The 22,956-nt window shown below is 51.2% G+C and overlaps 1 protein-coding gene across 16 annotated transcripts in view; it reads left to right on the forward strand.

The window, feature by feature from the left end:
• The window catches only part of NRXN3 (neurexin 3), a 2,187,333-nt gene that overhangs the window by 911,551 nt on the left and 1,252,826 nt on the right, over window positions 1-22,956 (forward strand). For 13 of the 16 annotated variants that reach the window (XM_029597682.1, XM_029597681.1, XM_029597685.1 and 10 more), the window contains 2 exons: window positions 16,304-16,413; window positions 19,701-19,713. In XM_029597682.1, coding sequence (XP_029453542.1) covers window positions 16,304-16,413; window positions 19,701-19,713 — 123 coding nt within the window. Of the gene's footprint in view, window positions 1-16,303; window positions 16,424-19,700; window positions 19,714-22,956 lie in introns of all 16 variants that reach the window. The other 3 variants (XM_029597679.1, XM_029597677.1, XM_029597678.1) reach the window with 1 other exon arrangement.

The raw sequence follows: 22,956 nt of genomic DNA on the forward strand, positions 1-22,956 counted from the left end.
TGTAGCGAATGTATTTTGCAATCAGGAAATGTTTCTTTTTACTTGTTCTGGACGGGAAGAGTCCTGACCAAGTGTAAGATAACGAACGGTAGGAAGCGATTCACTAGGGAGATTGCCTGCAGCCTGTAATTTTTTTTTTTTAATAAGAGTAGGACTTTTTCGCTGATGCAGCACTTTCCCTGTAACTTCTGAATCTGCTGACATGAAGCTGTTTGTCAGATGGTGAATGAGACCTGGGCCTTTGTTGTTCTGCTTGCTGGATTTCCCACTTTGCTCGCCTAGCTTTGCTGGGAACCCATGGTTAACATGGGAATCACGGGGAACAATAACGTTCACAGGAGCTAACTGTCCGACAGCTTGAGACGTGGTATCACGCCATTGTGTGGCCCGTGCTCTCCTATTGCCTTGCGGCAAATTCTCGAGGTTAGGAAGCACTAACTCTTTCTACTGTTCACAATCGACATGACCACGTTTCTGATAAGCAGTGTTAATTCTGACATGATTTGACTTCCTGACAAGGAAATTCAGTCTCATAATAATCAAATGGTGACCTGTCCAAAGGACCTTTATAATCTGCCCCACAGAAGCTCCAGATAGCAAAAAGAAAAGACCTAAAATGTGCCCTCCCTGGTAATGAGCCCAAGGAGTTAATGAGATTACTCAGTGGTCTCAGTATCAGATAAAACAAAAGTAGTGACAGAAATTGCCCTACAATATGCCTTACTGGCTCTTAATCAGGCCGATACATCCAGGACCTCCCGTACTTGATACGTGGTATCACTCTCCGAAGCAATGTTCTGCGGCTGTGGCATCTTCTGAGAGGGCCACGAGAGTATCAGTGATTTGAGGAGGAAGACATGGAAGATGTTATGAACCCCCAGAGAATTAAGTAGGTGTAGCTGGTAGGTTATGGGCCCAATCTGTTTGATGATGGGAAAAGGCCGAATGTATCTGGGTGCTAGGTGCATTGATAGTAGCCTAAGCCAGATATTGCGAGTACTGAGCCAGACTTTGTATTCTGGTCTAAATTGAGGTGCAGGTCTCCGATGAGCATCTGCTGATCTCTTGGACTGATTAGCTGCCTTCCGTAACATTTCTGAAGTGTGAATCCATAGCTTCTGAAGTTATATAGCTGTTAATTGAGCCACCAGAGATGGAACGTTGAGAGGAACAGGTAACAGAAGTAGGGGTTGCCTTCCGAACACGATTTGGAACGATGACGATCCAATAGAGGTGCAGATTTGGGAGTTATGGGAGAACTCCGCCCAGGGCAAAAGGTAGGCTCAATTATTCTGCTGGTCATTGGCATAGGCCCTGAGGAAGGTTTTTAAGGAGTGGTTGGTTCACTCAGCCTGGCCGTTGGACTGCGGATGGTATGCGGTTGTAAAGTCCAGTGTTATATTGAACTTTTTACACAGAGATCGCCAGAATCAGGCTATGAACTGAGAACCTCTGTTGGAGACCACATGCTGGGGTAACCCATTAAGGCAGAACACATGCTGAGATTAGAGTCGAACGAGCTTGGGCGCCATAGGAATGCCCGGTATTGGGAAAAAATGAATTACTTTAGAGAAATGGTCGATCATGACCCAAATAACAGAGTTGCCATTTGAAAGAGGGAAGTCTACCACAAAATCGGTGGGCAAGTGGGTCCAGGGTTTCCTGGGTGCTGGCAATGGCTGTAACAGCCCCCAGGGTCGTCCTGCCAACAGTTTCTGCTGTGCGCAGGTGGGACAAGAGTCCACATAGGCTCGGACATCGCGTTGCATTTGGAGCGACCAGTAGTAGTGTTGGAGATGAGTGAGAGTCTGAGCTCAACCAGGGTGACCTGATACACTGGGGACCATTTCAAAACCTTTTCATGGAGCCTGCGGGACACAACTGTTTCTTTTGCGAGGAACAGTCAAGGGAAGGGACAAGAGGATTCGTGCTGAATCTATGATATGCTGCAGTTGTTCAGGGAGATCCTTTGGTTGGAAGGAACAGGACAGCGCATCAGCCCAAGCATTCTTGTTCGTCGGATGATATCTCAACTCAGAATTGAAGTAGGTGAAAAAGAGAGATCAGCGGGCCTGCCTTGCATTTAAGCGCTGTGTGTGAAGTAGGTGTTCTAGATTCTTATGATCGGTGTAGTTCATAAACCAATGCTGAGCCCCCTCCAACCAATGATGCCAATCCTCTAGGGCCAACTTGATGGTGAGGAGTTCCCTGTCCCCTATTCTGTAATTACGTTCAGCAGAAGAGAACTTCCGTGAATAGAAGGAACACGGGTACAGAGTGCCCTTCGGGGAGTACTGACCCCATTGGCGACCCCGAAGGGTAGTAAGAGTTCCAGATAGAGCTGGAGTGGCAGAGTAGCTTAGTAATGGAGAGCGAATCCCATATGTATGAATCTTGTTGCTAACTCAGTGAGCTAGCAAATACTGTAGGCAGATATACCCTGGAGTCGTGACGTCAGAACAGGGGAATGCCCCTGAGGTTCGAGCCAACGTGAAGGAGGGTGGTGTGCGCGCATGACCTAGAGGTACTTTGAAGGAGAATGGCAGGAGGCAGCACCAAAGCTGGTTCGAGGACGCCGGAGAGAATGGCAAGCAGACTCTGTGGCAGCCATCAGTCCAAGGTGAGTGGGAGAAGACACAAGTAGAGAGAGGTAGGCGGGGCGAAGCCGTTGAAGACCGGACGCAACAAACAGATTAAGATCCTTCTTGGTGATAGCGTTGAGACCACGGTAATTGATATGGGGACGGAGAGTCCCATCTTTCTTGGTCACAAAGAAGAATCCTGCCCTGGCTGAAGAAGTGGATCGTCGGATTACTCCCTTCTCTAGGTTCTCTCGGATGTATTCTGAGGTTAGGACTTTTCAGCTTGGAGAAGAGACAGCTGAGGGGGGATATGATAGAGGTGTTTAAAATCATGAGAGGTCTAGAACGGGTTAATGTGAAACAGTTATTTGCTATTTCAGATAATAGAAGGACTAGCGGGCAATCCATGAAGTTAGCAAGTAGCACATTTAAAACTAATTGGAGAAAGTTCTTTTTCACTCAACGTACAATTAAACTCTGGAATTTGTTGCCAGAGGATGTGGTTAGTGCAGTTAGTGTAGCTGTGTTTAAAAAGGATTGGATAAGTTCTTGGAGGAGAAGTCCATTACCTGCTATTAATTAAGTTAACTTAGAAAATAGCCACTGCTATTACTAGCAAGAGTAGCATGGAATAGACTTAGTGTTTGGGTACTTGCCAGGTTCTTATGGCCTGGATCGGCCACTGTTGGAAACAGGATGCTGGGCTTGATGGACCCTTGGTCTGACCCAGTTTGACATGTTCTTATAGCCTTTGTTTCAGAAATGGATAGCAGGTATACTCTACCACACAGAGGTGTGGTGGCTGGCATCAGCTCGATGGCACAGTCAAACTCCCGATGGGGTTGTAGATTCTCCACTTTTTTCATAGAGAAGACGTAAAAGAAGTCGGCATAGGGCACAGGAATCCCGAGTTCTGACATCTCCAGTGGAAGGTGAGGAGAAGCCATAATCCTCTTTAGGCAGGACTGGTGACAGTGAGGACCCCACTTCAAGAGCTGTAGAGAAGTTCAGTCAAATTGCGGAGAGTGGAGTTGTAGCTAAGGTAGTCCTAAGACCATGGGGTGAATGGACTTGTCGATCACGTGGAATTTGATTTCCTCGACATGTAGTGCCCCGATGCACATAGTTACAGGGACCATGATAAGTGTATTCCTTTCAGGCAAGGGATCACCTTGGATGGACAAAATGACCAGGAGTAGCTTCTTAGGAATGGTGGGAATGTGCAGGTGGTCCACTAGAGGCTTCATAAGAAAATTCCCTCCAGTCCACGAGGGCTAAGAAGGGGAAGCTTAGATGGGCCAGAGTGATGGTAGCAGGAAGGGTAAGTTGAGGGGCCAGAGTTAAGAAACCTAGGGTCAGGCCCCCATTATACCCTAGGCTGGGAAGTTTCCCGAATGGACTGGGCATTGCCTGAGTCGGTGTCCTGCTGCATCTCAGTACAGACATAGACCAGCCTGTCACCTCCGTAGGAGCTCCACAGGAGAAAGGCAGCCACGACCCAATTGCATGGGTTCCTCAGTCAAGTTGGCTGATGGAGGCCCCGAGGTGGAAGCTGGGACATTTGTGGGTGAACGAGGCCTAGTTATGACGAATCTCTAATGGGATCCTGAATTCTCGAATACACTCCTGGAGACAGTGATCAATCCTTCCAGCCAAGTTGATGAGGTCTTCCAAAGACTCTGAAAGGTCACGAGCCATAAGTTCATCTTTGATACGAGCCAAAAGTCCCTCCAGGAAAATGGGGCATAAGCAGTCCTCCTGCCAGCCGAGCTCCGTGGTTAGGGTGCTAAACTCTATGCCGTAGTCGGTCAGTGAGCAATTCCCCTGATGAAGATGAAGGAGATCTGCACTAGAAGCTGACAGTCGACCGGCGTCATCGAAGACCTTTATGAAGGAGGAGATGAATCAAGATAGATCCTGCAGGAGTGGGCCAGAACGCTCCCAGAGCGGAGATGCCCAAGCCAGAGCCTTGCCATCAAGGCGAGAGAGAATAAAGGTGACCTTGGTGGTATCGTTTGGAAATAGAGCCGGCTGGAGAGAAAAGCGCATGTAGCACTAATTCATAAACCCCCAGCACTGTTTTGAATCTCCGTGATATCGCGGGGGTGCTGGCAAAGGAACCGAAGGATGCAGATGTGTCACTGGAGTTGGAGGAATCACTGCAGGAGGGGACAGAGCGGCCTGGAGTGCTGTAGCATCCAGCCAGGCATTGAGGCTTTCAATGGAAGCCGCCAGAGCATCTAGGAAGCGCTGCTGCTCCTGAATCTGTTGTGCGAGTCCTGGAATGGCCTGAAGAGCAGAAGCCTTCTCCGAGTCCATGGCCTTGGCAACTTGTAGTGAAGTGGACCCTGTTTGAATACTGGTAATTAGTGCTATTTTGGTATGTGAAGTATGTGAGGTTTACAAAAATCATAATGCAGTTTATTCATGGCTTTCGAGGCATCACAGTGGATAACACATTGAAATCTTTGGCTCAGTGTGCTGCAGCAGTCAAAAAAGCAAACAGAATGTTAGGAATTATTAGAAAGGGAATGGTGAATAGAACTGAAAATGTCATAATGCCTCTGTATCGCTCCATGGTGAGACCACACCTTGAATACTGTGTACAATTCTAGTCGCCGCATCTCAAAAAAGATATAGTTGCAATGGAGAAGGTACAGAGAAGGGCAACCAAAATGATAAAGGGGATGGAACAACTCCCCTATGAGGAAAGACTAAAGAGGTTAGGACTTTTCAGCTTGGAGAAGAGACGGCTGAGGGGGGATATGATAGAGGTCTTTAAGATCATGAGAGGTCTAGAACAGGTAGATGTGACTCGGTTATTTTCGCTTTCAAATAATAGAAGGACTAGGGGGCATTCCATGAAGTTAGCACGTAGCACATTTAAGACTAATCGGAGAAAATTCTTTTTCACTCAACGCACAATAAAGCTCTGGAATTTGTTGCCAGAGGATGTGGTTAGTGCACTTAGTGTAGCTGGGTTCAAAAAAGGTTTGGATAAGTTCTTGGAGAAGAAGTCCATTAACTGCTATTAATCAAGTTTACTTAGGGAATAGCCACTGCTATTAATTGCATCAGTAGCATGGGATCTTCTTAGTGTTTGGGTACTTGCCAGGTTCTTATGATCTGGATTGGCCTATGTTGGAAACAGGATGCGGGGCTTGATGGACCCTTGTTCTGACCCAGCATGGCAATTTCTTATATTCTTATGTTCTTAACATACATTACAATAGGCCTAATACCAATTCCAAGTGTCCTTTTTCCTTTTTTTCTGCAAGGTGTTGTGGTTGGCACCACAGCAGTGCATGTAAATATAATATTCATGTTGTAAGTGTTAGTTTTACCTTGGAAACATAGAAACATAGAAACATAGAAATGACGGCAGAAGAAGACCAAACGGCCCATCCAGTCTGCCCAGCAAGCTTTACACGTTTTTTTCTCCCCCCGCCAGTGAGGAAAGATTGTACTTTGAATATCCTTTTTCATGTAAAGTTATTCTAAGTGTACAATTTTTTATTGTGTGTGGGGAGGGTGTGATCCGTGTGGGGAGGGGTGGCGGCAGGCTGTATGTTTCACCTAATAACTGTGGGGCTTGCTATAGTCTTACAACAATGCAGTACAGTTTTTTTCTATTCCTGGTGTGAAAATCTTGGGATTTCCAGATCTGAGAAGGTAAATAAATTATAAAGTGCGTGCCTGCTGCTTGTGCTGAAGGATCTATTTGTTCCTGGCGCTAGATTTTCAGGAAATGAGAATTCCCAGTAATTCCAGCCTTGGGCATCCCAGGGCAGTGGTGGGTAAGCTACGGCCCGCAGGCCAAATGTGGCCATTAAATGTTTTTAATCCAGCTGTGTATCACCTGGACATTTTCTAGTATGTGTGGCCTGCCGATGCTCCGACCTGCCTGCCTGAATTCATCATCAAAGGCCAAGTTATCGCCCTTGATGATGCTTGAGCAGGGAAGTCAGAACATCGGTGTGTTTTAATGCAAGGAAAGACCCCGTTCGTCAGTGCTGGCGGGGTTTCCACCCCCTCCCCCGCCAGTGAGGAAAGACCCCATTCGATGGCACTGGCAGGGTTTCCACCCCCCACCAGTGAAGAAAGACCCCATTCGTCGGTGCTGGCGGGGTTTCCACCCCCTCCCCCGCCAGTGAGGAAAGACCCCATTCGTTGGCACTGGCAGGGTTTCCACCCCCCACCAGTGAGGAAAGACCCCATTCGTCGGTGCTGGCAGGGTTTCCACCCCCTCCCCCGCCAGTGAGGAAAGACCCCATTCGTCGGTGCTGGCAGGGTTTCCACCCCCCACCAGTGAGGAAAGACCCCATTCGTCGGCACTGGCAAGGTTTCCACCCCCTCCCCCGCCAGTGAGGAAAGACCCCATTCGTCTGTGCTGGTGGGGTTTCCACCCCCTCCCCCGCCAGTGAAGAAAGACCCCATTCGTCGGTGCTGACAGGGTTTCCACCCCCCACCAGTGAGGAAAGACCCCGTTTGTCGGTGCTGGTGGGGTTACCACCCTCCACCAGCGAGAAGAAACCCCATTCGTCGGCGCTGGCGGGGTTTCCACCCCCCACCAGTGAGGAAAGACACCGTTTGTCGGTGCTGGTGGGATTACCACCCTCCACCAGCGAGAAGAAACCCCATTCATCGGCGCTGGCGGGGTTTCCACCCCCCACCAGTGAGGAAAGACACCGTTTGTCGGTGCTGGTGGGATTACCACCCTCCACCAGCGAGAAGAAACCCCATTCATCGGCGCTGGCGGGGTTTCCACCCCCCACCAGTGAGGAAAGACCCCATTTGTCGGTGCTGGTGGGGTTACCACCCTCCACCAGCGAGAAGAAACCCCATTCGTTGGCGCTGGCGGGGTTTCCACCCCCCACCAGTGAGGAAAGACCCCGTTTGTCGGTGCTGGTGGGGTTACCACCCTCCACCAGCGAGAAGAAACCCCATTCATCGGCGCTGGCGGGGTTTCCACCCCCCACCAGTGAGGAAAGACCCCGTTTGTCGGTGCTGGTGGGGTTACCACCCTCCACCAGCGAGAAGAAACCCCATTCGTCGGCGCTGGCGGGGTTTCCACCCACGCCAGCGAGGAGAGACCTGGCGTATTGCGGCACTGGCAGGATTTACACTCCCCGCCCGCAAGGAAGAGGCCCACTTGTCGGTGCACTTGTCAGCACACAGGGGGAAACCTGCTGCGATGGTGCTGGCAGGGTTCCCATCCCCAGCCAGTGAGGAGAGACCCGGTGCGTTGGCGCCGGTGGGATTTCCACTTCCTACCAGCAGGAAGGAGGCCACGTTGTTGGCGTGTTTGTCATGGCGTGAGGAGAGACCTGGTGCATCGGCACGCTGGCGGGGGAGAGGAGAGGCCCTGCGCTGCTGTGAAGAGTGGTGAGTAATAGAGAAGTAAGGGGAGAAACAGAAAGGGAAGCGTAGGAAGGGACAGAAAGGAAAGGAAGGGAAAGTAGTGAGTGAGTGAAATGGAAGGGACATGAATGACTGGGAAGAAGAGGGTGAGTGACTGAGAGGAAGGTGATGAATGTCAGGGAAGGGAATGTGCAAGTGGGTAGGTGGGAGAGAGGGGCTAGTGACTGAGTGGGAAGGGTTGAGAATGAGAAACAGAATGGGGTGATTGGGAGTAAGGAGGCGAGTGGCTGAGAGAGAAGGTGAGGTTCAGAGGGAAGTGAATGGGAGTAAGAGTGACTGAGAGGGAAGGAGGTGAGTGAGAGTGAAGGGAAATGGGAGGGAGGAAGTGGAAGAGGGGAGCGAGAAGAGAGGGTAGAAGGGTGCATGAGTGTGTGTGCGTGTGTATATGAGAGAGAGAGGAGGAGGAGGTGTGTGTGTATATGAGAGAGAGAGGAGGAGGAGGTGTGTGTGTATATGAGAGAGAGAGGAGGAGGAGGTGCGTGTGTAAATGAGAGAGAGAGGAGGAGGAGGTGTGTGTGTTCCCTCCTCTCCTCCTCCCTACTAATCCAATCTTCAGTCTCAGGGTGACTGGAAATGAAAGGTTCCCAAGTATGAGGGGGGATTTTTTATCCTTATTACTTTTAATTATTGGGTGTTTGATATGTCTGCTGTTTTGAAATATTTGATTGATTTGGGGGAAATGTTTAAAGGGGTTTTTTGATTTTTAGTTATTAGCTGGTGTGCTATCTGTCACCTGTTTTGAAGTGTGCTTTTTATTAGTATGGTTTCCTCGCTGTTATGACTGTTTTAGATTTCTCGACTTTGTTTTATGAGGAATGGTTTTGATTTATTGCACTGCATATGACTCTGGCGCTGAGTGGTTTCCACTCCACTTTGTTTGTCTGCACCTTACATTTGAGACTGAGGTTGGGTGGTCTGCTAGTTGGGAAAACGCCTTGTACCTGTTGGGTTGAAGGTTTTTCAGATTTTTGGTAGAGGCTGGGGATCCATGACTGAACGGGCTCCTTGGGTGCTAAAAATGATGGCCCTTAAGCCTGCTGGATACTGAAAGGCCTGCAGCAAGTGGTGGGGATTTGATTGCTGTGTTGAGGACCCGACGCGCCCTGCCCTGCCACACCCCTCCCTGCTCCTCCCCCCCATCCCCCCACCCTCTGGCCCTCGTTGCGCTCGACAACTTGTAATGTGGTCCAGCACAAAAAAGGTTTGCCCACCCCTGTCCTAGTCTGGCAACAATGGCGTGCTGCCTGGAGTCACCACTAGAGGCAGTGCAGGCTGGAAAGACTTGTTTCTGGCTGCCAGGGCCGGGTATGACAAGTTCTTTGCAATAACTGTGATTTTAGCTCTGGCTACTTTTGTTCAACTATACATATGCAGTAGGCTTGTACAGAAGGAAAACAGAGCACAACCCTGCTTCTGTGAGTGAGATGTAAGGTGTCAGGTCCGACAGCGTTTCTATCTTGTGATAGTTCTCCTGTCAGGACAGCGTTTGCTCTTCAGTAATATCCTCCAGACACAATCCTCGGTGCAACGACATCAACAAAGTGCCAGCAGCTTCCACCTGCCTGACACTTTTGACCAAGTTACTCTTGACCAGGGTTGCCACCTAGCTCCAGTATTTCAGGACAGGCTGATCCAGTCCTGGTTTCACTCCTCTGCTTACCTTAAGGAGCCCACGAGGGGAAGTGGAAGTCCTGCTCCACGCATGCAGTGGGGGTAAAACCAGGCCTGGAAAAATGGAGCCTTGGCCTAATGCACGTGGCTTATACCTGCGATGGATTCCCCGAGAAAGATCGAGATACAGGACTGACAGGAAAATTACTGGATCCTTCCAGGCTGTAAAATCAGATTGTAGATGTAAAAAACAGGGCAAATCTTGCATCAGCGAACCACAGGTCCCCTAAGACGTAACCAAGAAGAGCGTCGTAAAAGGGCAGGTTCCCTCATTATGGGAGGCAGCTCTTTGTATAAAATGCACGCATATTACCAAGCATGACAATAGGAAATCAGAAAAGCCATGCCTAACGTCATCGACTGGCTCACTGCTTGTGCTGCTATGATTCATCTGTAAGGCCGTCAGCCATGCTGATAGGTCACCCAGCAATTGTTGGATGAAATGTTCTCCTGAGTTTGTACAACAAAACTGGAGCCATATGCTGCTTCCCTTACTAAGCATTTCTTTCAGATCTTGGGAGATTATTTTCGGTAGGGTATGCAGGCTGGGGTGAGGGTAGGGTATGCAGGCTGGGGTGGGAGGGTAGCGTATGCAGGCTGGGGTGGGAGGGTAGGGTATGCAGGCTGGGGTGAGGGTAGGGTATGCTGGCTGGGGTGAGGGTAGGGTATGCAGGCTGGGGTGGGAGGGTATGGTATGCAGGCTGGGGTGAGGGTAGGGTATGCAGGCTGGGGTGGGAAGGTAGGGTATGCAGGCTGGGGTGGGAGGGTATGGTATGCAGGCTGGGGTGGGAAGGTAGGGTATGCAGGCTGGGGTGAGGGTAGGGTATGCAGGCTGGGGTGGGAAGGTAGGGTATGCAGGCTGGGGTGGGAGGGTAGGGTATGCAGGCTGGGGTGGGAGGGTATGCAGGCTGGGGTGGGAGGGTAGCGTATGCAGGCTGGGGTGGGAGGGTAGGGTATGCAGGCTGGGGTGAGGGTAGGGTATGCAGGCTGGGGTGGGAGGGTAGCGTATGCAGGCTGGGGTGGGAAGGTAGGGTATGCAGGCTGGGGTGGGAGGGTAGGGTATGCAGGCTGGGGTGGGAGGGTATGCAGGCTGGGGTGGGAGGGTAGGGTATGCAGGCTGGGGTGAGGGTATGGTATGCAGGCTGGGGGGTGGGAGGGTAGGGTATGCAGGCTGGGGTGAGGGTAGGGTATGCAGGCTGGGGTGGGAGGGTAGGGTATGCAGGCTGGGGTGAGGGTAGGGTATGCAGGCTGGGGTGGGAAGGTAGGGTATGCAGGCTGGGGTGGGAGGGTAGGGTATGCAGGCTGGGGTGGGAGGGTATGCAGGCTGGGGTGGGAAGGTAGGGTATGTAGGCTGGGGTGGGAAGGTAGGGTATGCAGGCTGGGGTGGGAGGGGAGGGTATGCAGGCTGGGGTGAGGGTAGGGTATGCAGGCTGGGGTGGGAAGGTAGGGTATGCAGGCTGGGGTGAGGGTAGGGTATGCAGGCTGGGGTGGGAGGGTAGCATATGCTGGCTGGGGTGGGAGGGTAGGGTATGCAGGCTGGGGTGAGGGTAGGGTATGCAGGCTGGGGTGGGAGGGTAGCGTATGCTGGCTGGGGTGAGGGTAGGGTATGCAGGCTGGGGTGGGAAGGTAGGGTATGCAGGCTGGGGTGGGAGGGTAGGATATGCAGGCTGGGGTGGGAGGGTAGGGTATGCAGGCTGGGGTGGGAAGGTAGGGTATGCAGGCTGGGCGGAGGGTAGGGTATGCAGGCTGGGGTGAGGGTAGGGTATGCAGGCTGGGGTGGGAAGGTAGGGTATGCAGGCTGGGGTGAGGGTAGGGTATGCAGGCTGGGGTGGGAAGGTAGGGTATGCAGGCTGGGGTGAGGGTAGGGTATGCAGGCTGGGGTGGGAAGGTAGGGTATGCAGGCTGGGGTGAGGGTAGGGTATGCAGGCTGGGGTGGGAAGGTAGGGTATGCAGGCTGGGGTGAGGGTAGGGTATGCAGGCTGGGGTGGGAGGGTAGGGTATGCAGGCTGGGGTGAGGGTAGGGTATGCAGGCTGGGGTGGGAGGGTAGGGTATGCAGGCTGGGGTGAGGGTAGGGTATGCAGGCTGGGGTGGGAAGGTAGGGTATGCAGGCTGGGGTGAGGGTAGGGTATGCAGGCTGGGGTGGGAAGGTAGGGTATGGAGGCTGGGGTGAGGGTAGGGTATGCAGGCTGGGGTGGGAAGGTAGGGTATGCAGGCTGGGGTGAGGGTAGGGTATGCAGGCTGGGGTGGGAGGGTAGGGTATGCAGGCTGGGGTGGGAAGGTAGGGTATGCAGGCTGGGGTGAGGGTAGGGTATGCAGGCTGGGGTGGGAGGGTAGGGTATGCAGGCTGGGGTGGGAAGGTAGGGTATGCAGGCTGGGGTGGGAGGGTAGGGTATGCAGGCTGGGGTGGGAAGGTAGGGTATGCAGGCTGGGGTGGGAGGGTAGGGTATGCAGGCTGGGGTGAGGGTAGGGTATGCAGGCTGGGGTGAGGGTAGGGTATGCAGGCTGGGGTGGGAGGGTAGGGTATGCAGACTGGGGTGAGGGTAGGGTATGCAGGCTGGGGTGGGAGGGTAGGGTATGCAGGCTGGGGTGAGGGTAGGGTATGCAGGCTGGGGTGGGAGGGTAGGGTATGCAGGCTGGGGTGAGGGTAGGGTATGCAGGCTGGGGTGGGAGGGTAGGGTATGCAGGCTGGGGTGGGAGGGTGTGCAGGGCCGAGCGTCTGTGCTCGCCACTCATAGGAGGACACATGACATTGAAGGCTTTCCTGCTTCTTCTGATGGAACTGATGGCAGGAGGCAGGTTTCACGTATGAAAGCCACCAAGGGGCTGACAGGTGAGATCCAAAGGCAATGCCCTCCCCACTGAGGGTCCCGTTCAGGTCATGATGTGGAGGTGAGTATGAAGGCCGATGAAAGGACTGGAGATGCAGATGAAAGGTAGGACAAACAGGGCAGGGCCACTTCGTCTTGCTGCATTGGTTGCCTGAGGCAGCGCTGAAGATCGCGAGGGATGTGTGGCTTATCTCACTGCTCTTTAAACCCTGCTGCCTGAGCTGCCGCCACTCGCCAGGTAACGCCGAGGCAAGGTAAGCCAGGTGGGCAGGAGCAGCAGAGGATGGGGTGATGTTCCTGCAGCCCCTGGCTCTCTGCTCAGGACGAGAGAATCTGTCGATCTGTTTGTGAGCAAATCCCAAGCATGCCCTGGGTCCCTTTTGCAAAACTGGGGATTATCTGCTGCCTTGCAAACAATATTCCTTAAGAGAAGACCTTGAGAGGTTCCTGGAAATCCGTTTCTAAGTACTTCTGCCCGGGATAGTGTCCTGGGAAAGAACAGAGCAACCTTTTGCTAAACTGGGAGTCGATCCAGTGCTCATTGGGTGTTGTGCCCTGGGAAGCTCCCGGTGCTAAACTCCCTGGGATTTGTGCCCTCTGTTTTGTGTTAGTTCACAAGTGCAGGCATAGAAGGTGTAGCACGAGAAGCCTCTGACTGGGCTAAATATGCAGCTGCAGGGAGGTGAGCGGCCCTGGCTATAGGACTGGCGGCGAGCCTGGAAGTTGGCATGCATTGCCTGCTGCTGCGAGAGCGTCGTACTGGGGGGAGGAATGGAGCATTCAGCCTTCCCCAGGTGTCCGTGTGAGGGTTATTTTACAGGGTCGTGCAAGAGAGCGCTGGGAACGGTAATAAAGGGACTCTCCCGTTTACTTCTATGGCAAAAGGCTTAAAAAAATAAGGTCCCTGAGGCATAGACAGAATCTAGACCACACCTCAAGTACTGTGTGTGGTTCTGGCCATCACATCCCAAGAAAGATACAGCAGAATTAGAAAAAGCTACAGAGAAGGGCGACCAAGATGATAAAGGGGATGGAGCGATTCCAATATGAAAGACTTAAGAGGTTAGGACTCTTCAGCTTGGAGAAGAGAGGGCTGAGGGGGGATATGATAGAGGTCTTTAAGAGCATGAGTGGAGTGCAACGAGTATTTACCCTTGCAAGTAGTGCTAGGATTAAAGGGACACTCCAAGATTCTGGCAGTTAGCACATGTAAAATAATTTAGGAAAGTTATTTTTACTCTCAGTGCACAACAGAACTGAGGCATTTCTTTCCAGAGGATGTGGTGAAAGCAGTAAAGTCCATAGACCCTTATTAGCCATGCAGACTTGGGAAAGCCACTGCTTGGCCCTGGTTATAAGTAGGAAGGACTGGATCTATTCTTTGGGATCCTGCCAGGTACCTGTGACCTGGAGTGGCCTCTGATGGACCCTCGCTCTGACCCAGTATGCAAACTTTATGGTTTTATACACTGGGTTCAGCTGTTTTCTGGCGGCCATTAGTAATGTCATCTCCTCAAAGCTCTGCGTTACTGCAGCACAGTCACAGACACACACCCTTCCTCCTCCCCATAACACGCTCACAAACACACACACACACACACACCCTTCCCTTCCCCAATACACAAACACACATACACACCACTCCCTATCTTCCCTCAACACACACATCCATCCCCCTCCCCACAACACACACACACACCTCACCCTGCTTTCTAACACACACACCCTCCCCTTCCCCAATACACAAACACACATACACACCACTCCCTGTCTTCCCTCAACACACACATCCATCTCCCTCCCCACAACTCACACACACACCTCACCCTGCTTTCTAACACACACATCCATCCCCCTCCCTACAACACACACACCCACCCCACTCTCTGACTTCACACAACACCCACATCATCTCTCTCCACACAACACACATCGATCCCCCTCCTCACAACACACACACCTCTCCCTGCCTTCCCACAACACGCACATCTACCCCTCCCCACAACACATCATCTCTCTCTCCACAACACACATACCTACCCCTTCCCCAAAACACACATCATCCACTCCCCACAATAAATACAGCTACCCTTCCCCACAACACACACACCTCACCCTGCTTTCTAACAACACACACATCCATCCCCCTTCCCACAACACCCACATCATCTCTCTCCACACAACACACATTGATCCCCCTCCTCACAACACACACACCTCTCCCTGCTTTCTAATAACACACACATACATCCCCCTCCCCACAACACAAATACCTGTCTCTGCCTTCCCACAAGACACACACCTCCCTCTCATCACCCACACCCCTCTCCCCTCTACATCACCCAAATCTGTCCTCCTCCTCCTCAACCACACACATACACCCATAGACTTAGAGCCATACACATCCCTCCACCTCTGCGCAACACACACACATACCTCTCCCCCCTCCCCCCTCCCCACAACTCACACCCATTCCTCCTTCCTATAACTCTCACAGAACAGCCACACACTCCCTCCTCTGTTCCCATAACCCCCCCCCCACACACACACACCCCCACCCCTTCCCCCTCACATCACACACAATCACACCCTTCCCCCATCCCTACACACAAACTTACACTCCTAGGCACACAAGCACACATATACACCTGCCCTCTTCCCTCCCTCCCCTCCCACACTCAGAGATCCTGAGCTCCTCCATACGCTTTACACAGCTCTCCTTGCTGCCATCCTCACTCTGTCCTGGCCCCTGACTAACGCAGGACTTGAAGTGTCAGACCCCAGAGAGTTTTCCCAGGACGCGCCCTGCTCTCTCCGACAGTGGCCAGCCTGGGTCACAGGCCCCCGGCCGAGGTGTACGCTGTGAAGAGCTGAAGCCCCACCTGTGGCAATGCTTTCCAGAAGCTTCTCGGGGCTCTCGTGTTTCTTTCCCAGCGGTGAAGCGTGCACCTATCTGTCTCCTGTGCCAGATTCCCATATCGATGAAATATTGTCTGGCAGCAAGCAGTAAGATATTGTGACAGCTGGGGATACTGACCCAGAGGGAAAGCACTTAGGAATCGTTACCCTGACTTTTCCTGGGAAATGCAAACTCTGAGGGTTGGAGGTGACTTGAGGAGATGCAGGGTCCGGCCCTGCCTTACCTTGAAAACGGCTGCGCGCCAGTGATGTCAGCGTGGCGGGAAAGGAGAGACGTGCTGACATCACTGCGCTGCGGCTTTTGATTGGATGCTTCCTGCATCTTCACAGTAAGCCAGATTAGGATGCACGTGGGCCAGATCCTGGGAATTCAACAGCTTCCTCTTTCCTGTCCCAGAATTGGCCTTTTGCATCATTAGAGGAGTCTAAATCCCACCAGCTCTTACCCTCTTGGGCCGGGTACTGACCGAGCGCTTACGGTGATAGGGGCTGTGGGCAGAAGAGCAGCTTCTGCCGAAACGGGGACCTCAGGACAGCGCGAGTGCTTCTCTGAAGCAGGAATATTGTTTGCAAGGTGCAAGCTAAAGGTTAGACAGGGCCAGAAATGCTGTTTATCGCAATAGCCAGGACTGCGAGAGGTCTCTTGCAGGGCTGAACCACCCTGGTGCGCCATGCGCAGGGCATCGCCAGACACCCAGAGCTGTCGCACGTACACCATGAAGCCGCTGCCCTTCCCTGCCACCTCCCGGGGAGGCGGGCGGGCACACGGGGCCGGGATCTGCCTTCCTCTGCCCCAGAGGCTCGCACCAGAGTGGTTCAGTGGCCGTCACAGACCATACCAGGGGCTCGCACTGACTCTCGTCTCCCCCCACCATTCCCAGGCAAAGGGCCCGAGACGCTCTACGCGGGGCTGAAGCTGAACGACAATGCCTGGCACACCGTCAGGGTGGTGCGACGGGGCAAGAGCCTCAAGCTGACCGTGGATGACGATGTGGCCGAAGGTGAGTGCAGCAAAGGGGTCAGGGCACTTCATCTCTCTCCTCCCAGCTCGCTCCCTCCCTTTCAACAGAAATTTCTCTCTTCTTCCCTGTGTCTCTCCCCTTCTCTCCTCCCTTTCCCTTCTTCTCTCCCTTCCTACCTTTGTTTCTTTTTCCCATCCCTCCCTTGTTCCTTTGGCTTTCTTTCCCTTTTTGCCCTCTCTCTATCCCTCTCTGCCTCTCTCTCTCTCTTCCTCCCATTCCCTCACTTCATCTCTCTCTCCCCCTTCTTACCTCCTTTCTTCTCTCTCTCTCTTTCTCTCTCCCTCTTCTTGTAGCCCCCATCTTTCACACCTTCCCTCCCTGTGTCTTCTAATTACTGTAACCCAGGGGTGGCCAACGCCGGTCCTTGAGAGCCACAAACAGGCCCGATTTTCAGGATATCCACAATGAATATGCATGAGAGAGACCTGCATGCACTGCCTGCATTCCATGCAAATCTATCTCATGCATATTCATTGTGGATATCCTGAAAACCAGGCCTGTTTGTGGTTCTCAGGGGCTGAAGTCAGCCACCCCTGCTACAGACCCTGTAAATATATTTTTATGCAAAGTATTCTGATGAGGGTAGAGAGGGTAACCTTTGAACAATGCAGCAAAACTGTGCATGTAAGTTCCAGTTCCAGTAAACTGTGTGTTGAAGTTTATCCACATCTCTGGTGAGAGATCCCATTTATGTGCATCAAACACTGTTTTACTTGCAGAGGTCTCTTTGAATATTACCCTGGAAAGGCAACACTTCTGGGAGCATAAATGGAGGTGCAGTGCAAACACACTCAGTATCAGTGTCTTTGGCGCCCCCTGCAGCCTCAGGCTGGGAAAACAGGAGAAAGGGAATCCCAGGTCCCTATGCGTGGGATTTGTGGTCAGTGGCTTCCTGCTGTCACTGCTCTGTCCAGGTTATAGAGGGAGGAGGGCGAAGAGATAAAAATGGGAGGAAATCCCCAGGGAGCTGCTCAGGGTGCAGGTCTGGTGGAAGCTAAAAGGAGGGTGCAAGCCTTCAGTCTGTCATGAAAGACAAAAAAAAGTGCTGGTGAGGAGGAGAATTTCAAGGGCAGTGGTGCGGCTATCAAAGGTCACCTTGTCTGGTGTGTGATGTGCTCCAAAACTGGGTTAAGACATAAGGCCTCCGACATCTTGAAAGTGCACTATAGCATTTTAAGTTCTTAGGCACTGACTTTTTTAACATTAGTTTAGGTGAATGCAGGAGCCATGCAGCACTTACAGTTTTATGCTCTTCTATTCCTGGACTTACACACTTACAGCCACGTAAATTACTACATCCCAAATCACAAGAACCCACACAGCCTCCCTAAAACTCACCCTTCACAGAGGGACACAAATACAGTTAAAATGAGCCCTAAAAATAAAACATTGCCATGAATTATCCTACAATATCCCAACTGACGATTAGAAACATAGAAATGACGGCAGAAGAAGACCAAACGGCCCATCCAGTCTGCCCAGCAAGTTTCGCACTTTTTTTTTTCTCACATACTTATGTTTCTCTTGGCTCTTAGTAACCTTTTTTATTCTATTTCCCTTCCAACCCCGCCATTAATGTGGAGAGCAGTGTTGGAGCTGCATCTAAGTGAAATAGCTTTAGCTTAATTAGTTAGGGGTAGTAACCACCACAATAAGCAAGCCTCACCCATGCTTATCTGTTTATCCAGACTATGTAATTCAGTTCTTGTTGATTGTTGCCTGAATATAGATCCACTTTTCTTCATTCCCCTGCTTCAACGGCAGGGGAAAAAAAAAAAATTAACAAACAAACAAACAACAAACAACGGCAGGGGGAAAAAAAAAAACAAAAACAAAAAACTGATGCTTCACGCATATCCTGCATAGCTTCAACAACAGGGGTGAAGAAAAAAAGGATTCGCAATCACAAAGCGAGGAGTAGCTGGCTTGTTACGGCGGTTACTACCCCAAACCAAATGTGCCTGATACTTCACTTTCAATGCATATCCAGCATGGCTCTCTGCTTCTACAGCAGGGGAGAAGTAAAAAAAAACCAACAAGAGCTGTACAACATAGTCTAGGTAAAACAAATAAGCATGGGTGTAGCTTGCTTATCGCGGCGGTTACTGCCCCTACTACCCCTAACTAATCAAGCTAGATATTTCACTTGCATGCAGCTCCATCACTGCTCTCTACATTAATGGTGGGGGTGGAAGGGAAATAGAACAAGGAGCTAAGAGTAACAGATAAGAATGAGAGAAAAAAATGTGTGAGGCTTGCTGGGCAGACTGGATGGGCCATTCGGTCTTCTTCTGCCGTCATTTCTATGTTTCTATGTTTCTATGATTAGCCTAGAAATGTGAAATTCAGCACATCCCAAACTAGACTAACTCCCACTCTCCATCACCCTTAGCTAGAGCCAGAGGCCGGACGAAAAGGAGCCTGGGGTCCTGGTGCCACTAAATACCGCACAGATCCTTTACAGAAAGGATGCACATCTTAGAAGGTGCAGGCACCCCTGGCACTGCACGTTGTCTCTGGTTTCCAGTTTTCTTTCATAAAGAGGAGAGTTGAGGAGGAAAGACAAGGAGACAGCAAGGTGAAAGAGAAGAGACCCATCCTCTCGTAAGAGCAGCAGGCATGTCCGCTGTCTCTTTGCAGTCACTGAAGAGGGGGGTGAGGGTGTAGATTATGGATAACGCGCATTTCTTTCAGGTCCTGCAAGCCTAAGCTGGGGGTATGGTCAATTAGTGGCTAAGTTATCTCATAACATCTACTGATGTATTGCATCATGGTTTTCCATAAATTCCAGTCTTTCAGACCCAGATTTTTTAGGACAAGTTTCAGTTTTACACCTGTAGCTGTACCATCTGAACCCTGCTTCAGTTCAGCTGAACATGTGCGTGATGTTGCACGACGCACGCTGTGGACTTTTTCCTGCAACTAGAGGAGGTGTTCCTGGCAGCATGTTTAGGTCAGAGAAGCAAAACAGAATATTAGGAATTATTAGGAAGGCAATGGCAAAAAAAAGGATGGATGACATAATGCCTCTGTAACACTCCATGCTGAGACCACACCTTGAATACTGTGTACAATTCTGGTCGCCGCATCTCAAAAAAGATATAGTTGTGATAGAGAAGGTACAGAGAAGGGCAACCAAAATGATAAAGAGGATGGAACAGCTCCCCTATGAGGAAAGGCTAAAGAGGTTAGGACTTTTCAGCTTGGAGAAGAGACGACTGAGGGGGGATATGATAGAGGTGTTTAAAATCATGAGAGGTCTAGAACGGGTAGATGTGAATCGGTTATTTACTCTTTAAGATAATAGAAAGACTAGGGGGCACTCCATGAAGTTAGCAAGTAGCACATTTAAAACTAATCGGAGAAAGTTCTTTTTCACTCAACGCACAATTAAACTCTGGAATTTGTTGCCAGAGGATGTGGTTAGTGCAGTTAGTGCAGCTGGGTTTAAAAGAGGTTTGGATAAGTTCTTGGAGGAGAAGTCCATTACCTGCTATTAAGTTCACTTAGAGAATAGCCACTGCCATTAGCAATGGTTACATGGAATAGACTTAGTATTTGGGTAATTGCCAGGTACTTGTGGCCTGGATTGGCCACTGTTGGAAACAGGATGCTGGGCTTGATGGACCCTTGGTCTGACCCAGTATGGCATCTTCTTATGTTCTTATAAAATAATGCTTGCAAATTGCATTTTCAACTTTACATGGGTCATTTTCCTTGGAAAAAAAAGCAGTAGCACAAAAGACAGGTGCAAATAATTGTTGCTTCAAAATTGGTGCAATCCCCATGGGTAGAAAGTACTGCCTTAGTTTCACAATCAGACTCTGATGCCTTTTTTTTACTTCTTAGAAATTACTGTTCTGGCCTAGATGTTAATATTATTTTATTTAGATGGGGATAGACTTAAAGATCTAAGCATGTACACCCTAGAGGAAAGGTGGGATAGGGGAGATATGATAGAGACATCCAAATATCTCCCAGGTTTCCCTGCACAGGAGCTGAGCCTCTCTCAATGGAAAGGAGGCTCTAGAACGAGGGATCTTGAGATGAGGGTGAAAGGGGGTAGACTCAGGAGTAATCCTAGGAAATATTTCTTTACAGAGAGGGTGGGGGATGTGTGAAACAGCCTCCCAGTGGAGGTGGTGGAGACAAAAACAGTGTCTGAATTCAAGAGAGCCTGGGATCTCTGAGGGAGTGATGGGAATTCTAATGCTAAATGAATTGGATGATGGGCAGATGGATAGACCGTGCGGTCTTTTACTGCCATCATGTTTGCTTGTTTCTATGGTGATATCTCAGGACATGTGCCAGTCTCAGTTAAAAGCCATGGTCTAAGACAGAGAAATAAACACCTTCTTTTCAGCCTGGTCTGCTGCTCATAAATGGAACATTTCCTGCCAGAGATATTAGCAGGGCTAGGCTAAATCGTCCTGTATTACTCAGAAGCCCCCAGTCCCTTCAACCCAGGAGTGGTAACTCCACAGGTGAAACTAAAGAAATCCTGAAGCACTGCTGGGAGCTGCGTCAATTATCAAACGTTCAGAGTGAGAGGCTTTCCACGGATCTCAGTCTAAGGTGTCCAGAAGCGGTTTGTGTACCAAGAACTTACTCGTTGAATCCCAGGGAGGGGATAAGGAATCCCTGAAATGAATACGACCTCTGCAGCTCAGACTTACAGTATAATATAGTTTGGTAAAATGACTGCCAAGAGCAGGCAGGCAGTGCATGACCTCAAAAGAATATGGGAGGAAGGGTTTGAAATCCCAGCTCCGTTCTTCAGCTTCTCTTTCCCCAGTTCTCTTTTTCTTCTGACAGAACGAGCGAGCGGTGAAAGAATTGCCAAACAAAGAAACGTCCTTCCAAGTGTATTATCAGTAATGGCCACAAGGTGGCTCTCTTGGTCCATGGGTGGCTCACTAGAGACGCGAGTAGGTAAGCCAGGCTACAGGCCGCAGTCTTTATTCATGAAGCAGGTAGCCTGGATCTGAGAGGCAGGCTGAGAATTTACTCCCTGGGGCACCTGCAAGCACTACTGTCATGGAAAAGGTCTGTAACAGCCACTCTGTGACTCTAGGGAAATTCAGTGGGGCTGATCTGCCCTGTTTCCTACTAATATAATATAATAATCTGATGGGCCAATGGCAGTAACTGCTGCTCAGGTGCAGGGCACATGTGAGACGGTGCAAATAGCACAGACCTACCTCCTTAATAAATAGAGCTTCAAAGCCAATTCCCTGTACGTACCAGGACCAGTCCAGACGGTGGGTTATGTCCCCCGTCCAGCAGATGGAGTCAGAACAGAGCTCGAGAGTGGCACCTCATAGGCTAGCGCACCCTCTGCTGGAGCTCAGTATCTTTCTGACTCCAGCAGATGTGAGTTGGGGAAACCAGAGCTTCCCCAGAGTGACAGGTTTTCGTACTTGTTTTTGCTCTTCTTTGAGTTCTCTTCCTGTCATTTCTTTATTCTGGTAACAGGTTGGATCAAGTTTAAAAAAAAAAAAAAAAATATATAAAAAAATAAGTTTTCACTGCAAATTTTTGAGGAGGCGTGCCTTCCGATTTCTATTCTGCCTCCTCCTGCTGTTCTCTACTCACGTTTTGGGTAAGGGTTGAATTTTTGTACTTTTGCCTTTCAGCGCTCTTCAGCCGGTGGAGCCGGCTTCGGCATTCTTTTGCTGTCAGTCCCGCGGCCCGGCACATCTCTCTTGGGCCTGGGCGCGCCGGCAGGGGGTTTTTCCCGCCGGTGCCTGAGGACTGTTTGGGCGGGTTGTGCAGGCCATTTCGGCCCCCCCGCGGTGCGATCCTTTTTCGGCCCCCCCCCCCCCGAGGCGTCCTTCTCGTCGCGGCGTTCCGATGCCGCGCTTCGCTCGTTGCGAGTCCTGCGGAGAGCAGGGGTCGCGTCTCTCGAGGGAGGGGGTTTGCCCGCGCTGCCTTCCAGGAGAGGAAGACGCCGCGCACGGCTCGGGGTCTCTCCCGACGCCCCCCTCCCCGCAGCCCGGGAAGCGTGGGCCGGCCATTTCCCCGCCGAGGGCGGGAATGGCGGCCATTTTAGAGGGGGACCCTGGCGCGGCAAACGGCCAGGAGGAGAATTCTGCAGCTCGGGGCGTACCTCGCCTCCCTCGTAGCTCCGAGGAGGGCCTGCCGGCGCGTCTGCCTCAAGAGTCATCTACTTCGGGCGCGCCCCCCGGTCTGCCGATTTTCTCACCAGATTTTATTTTAAAAATGCACATGGCATATTTACAGGGCCTGTCTGATCCGGGGGGCGCTGCAGCAGGACCGGCTCCTCCCAAGATCCCTAAGCTAGCTTTACCACCCTCCGGGCCTCGGAGTCCGGCTGGGGCGACGGCATGTGACCCCTCGGACCCTCCGGATCCGGCGCAACTGGATGGCCAAGCGGAAGGCGACGACCCGCGCGCCCTACGAATCTTCCACAGGGAAGAGCTGCAGGATCTGCTCCAACAGACTCTGCAAGAGCTGGATTTGGATCCGCCGCCGGACCCTCCGGCACCGGT

This window comes from Rhinatrema bivittatum, chromosome 4 (genome assembly GCF_901001135.1).
Source record: "Rhinatrema bivittatum chromosome 4, aRhiBiv1.1, whole genome shotgun sequence".
Taxonomy (NCBI): domain Eukaryota; kingdom Metazoa; phylum Chordata; class Amphibia; order Gymnophiona; family Rhinatrematidae; genus Rhinatrema; species Rhinatrema bivittatum.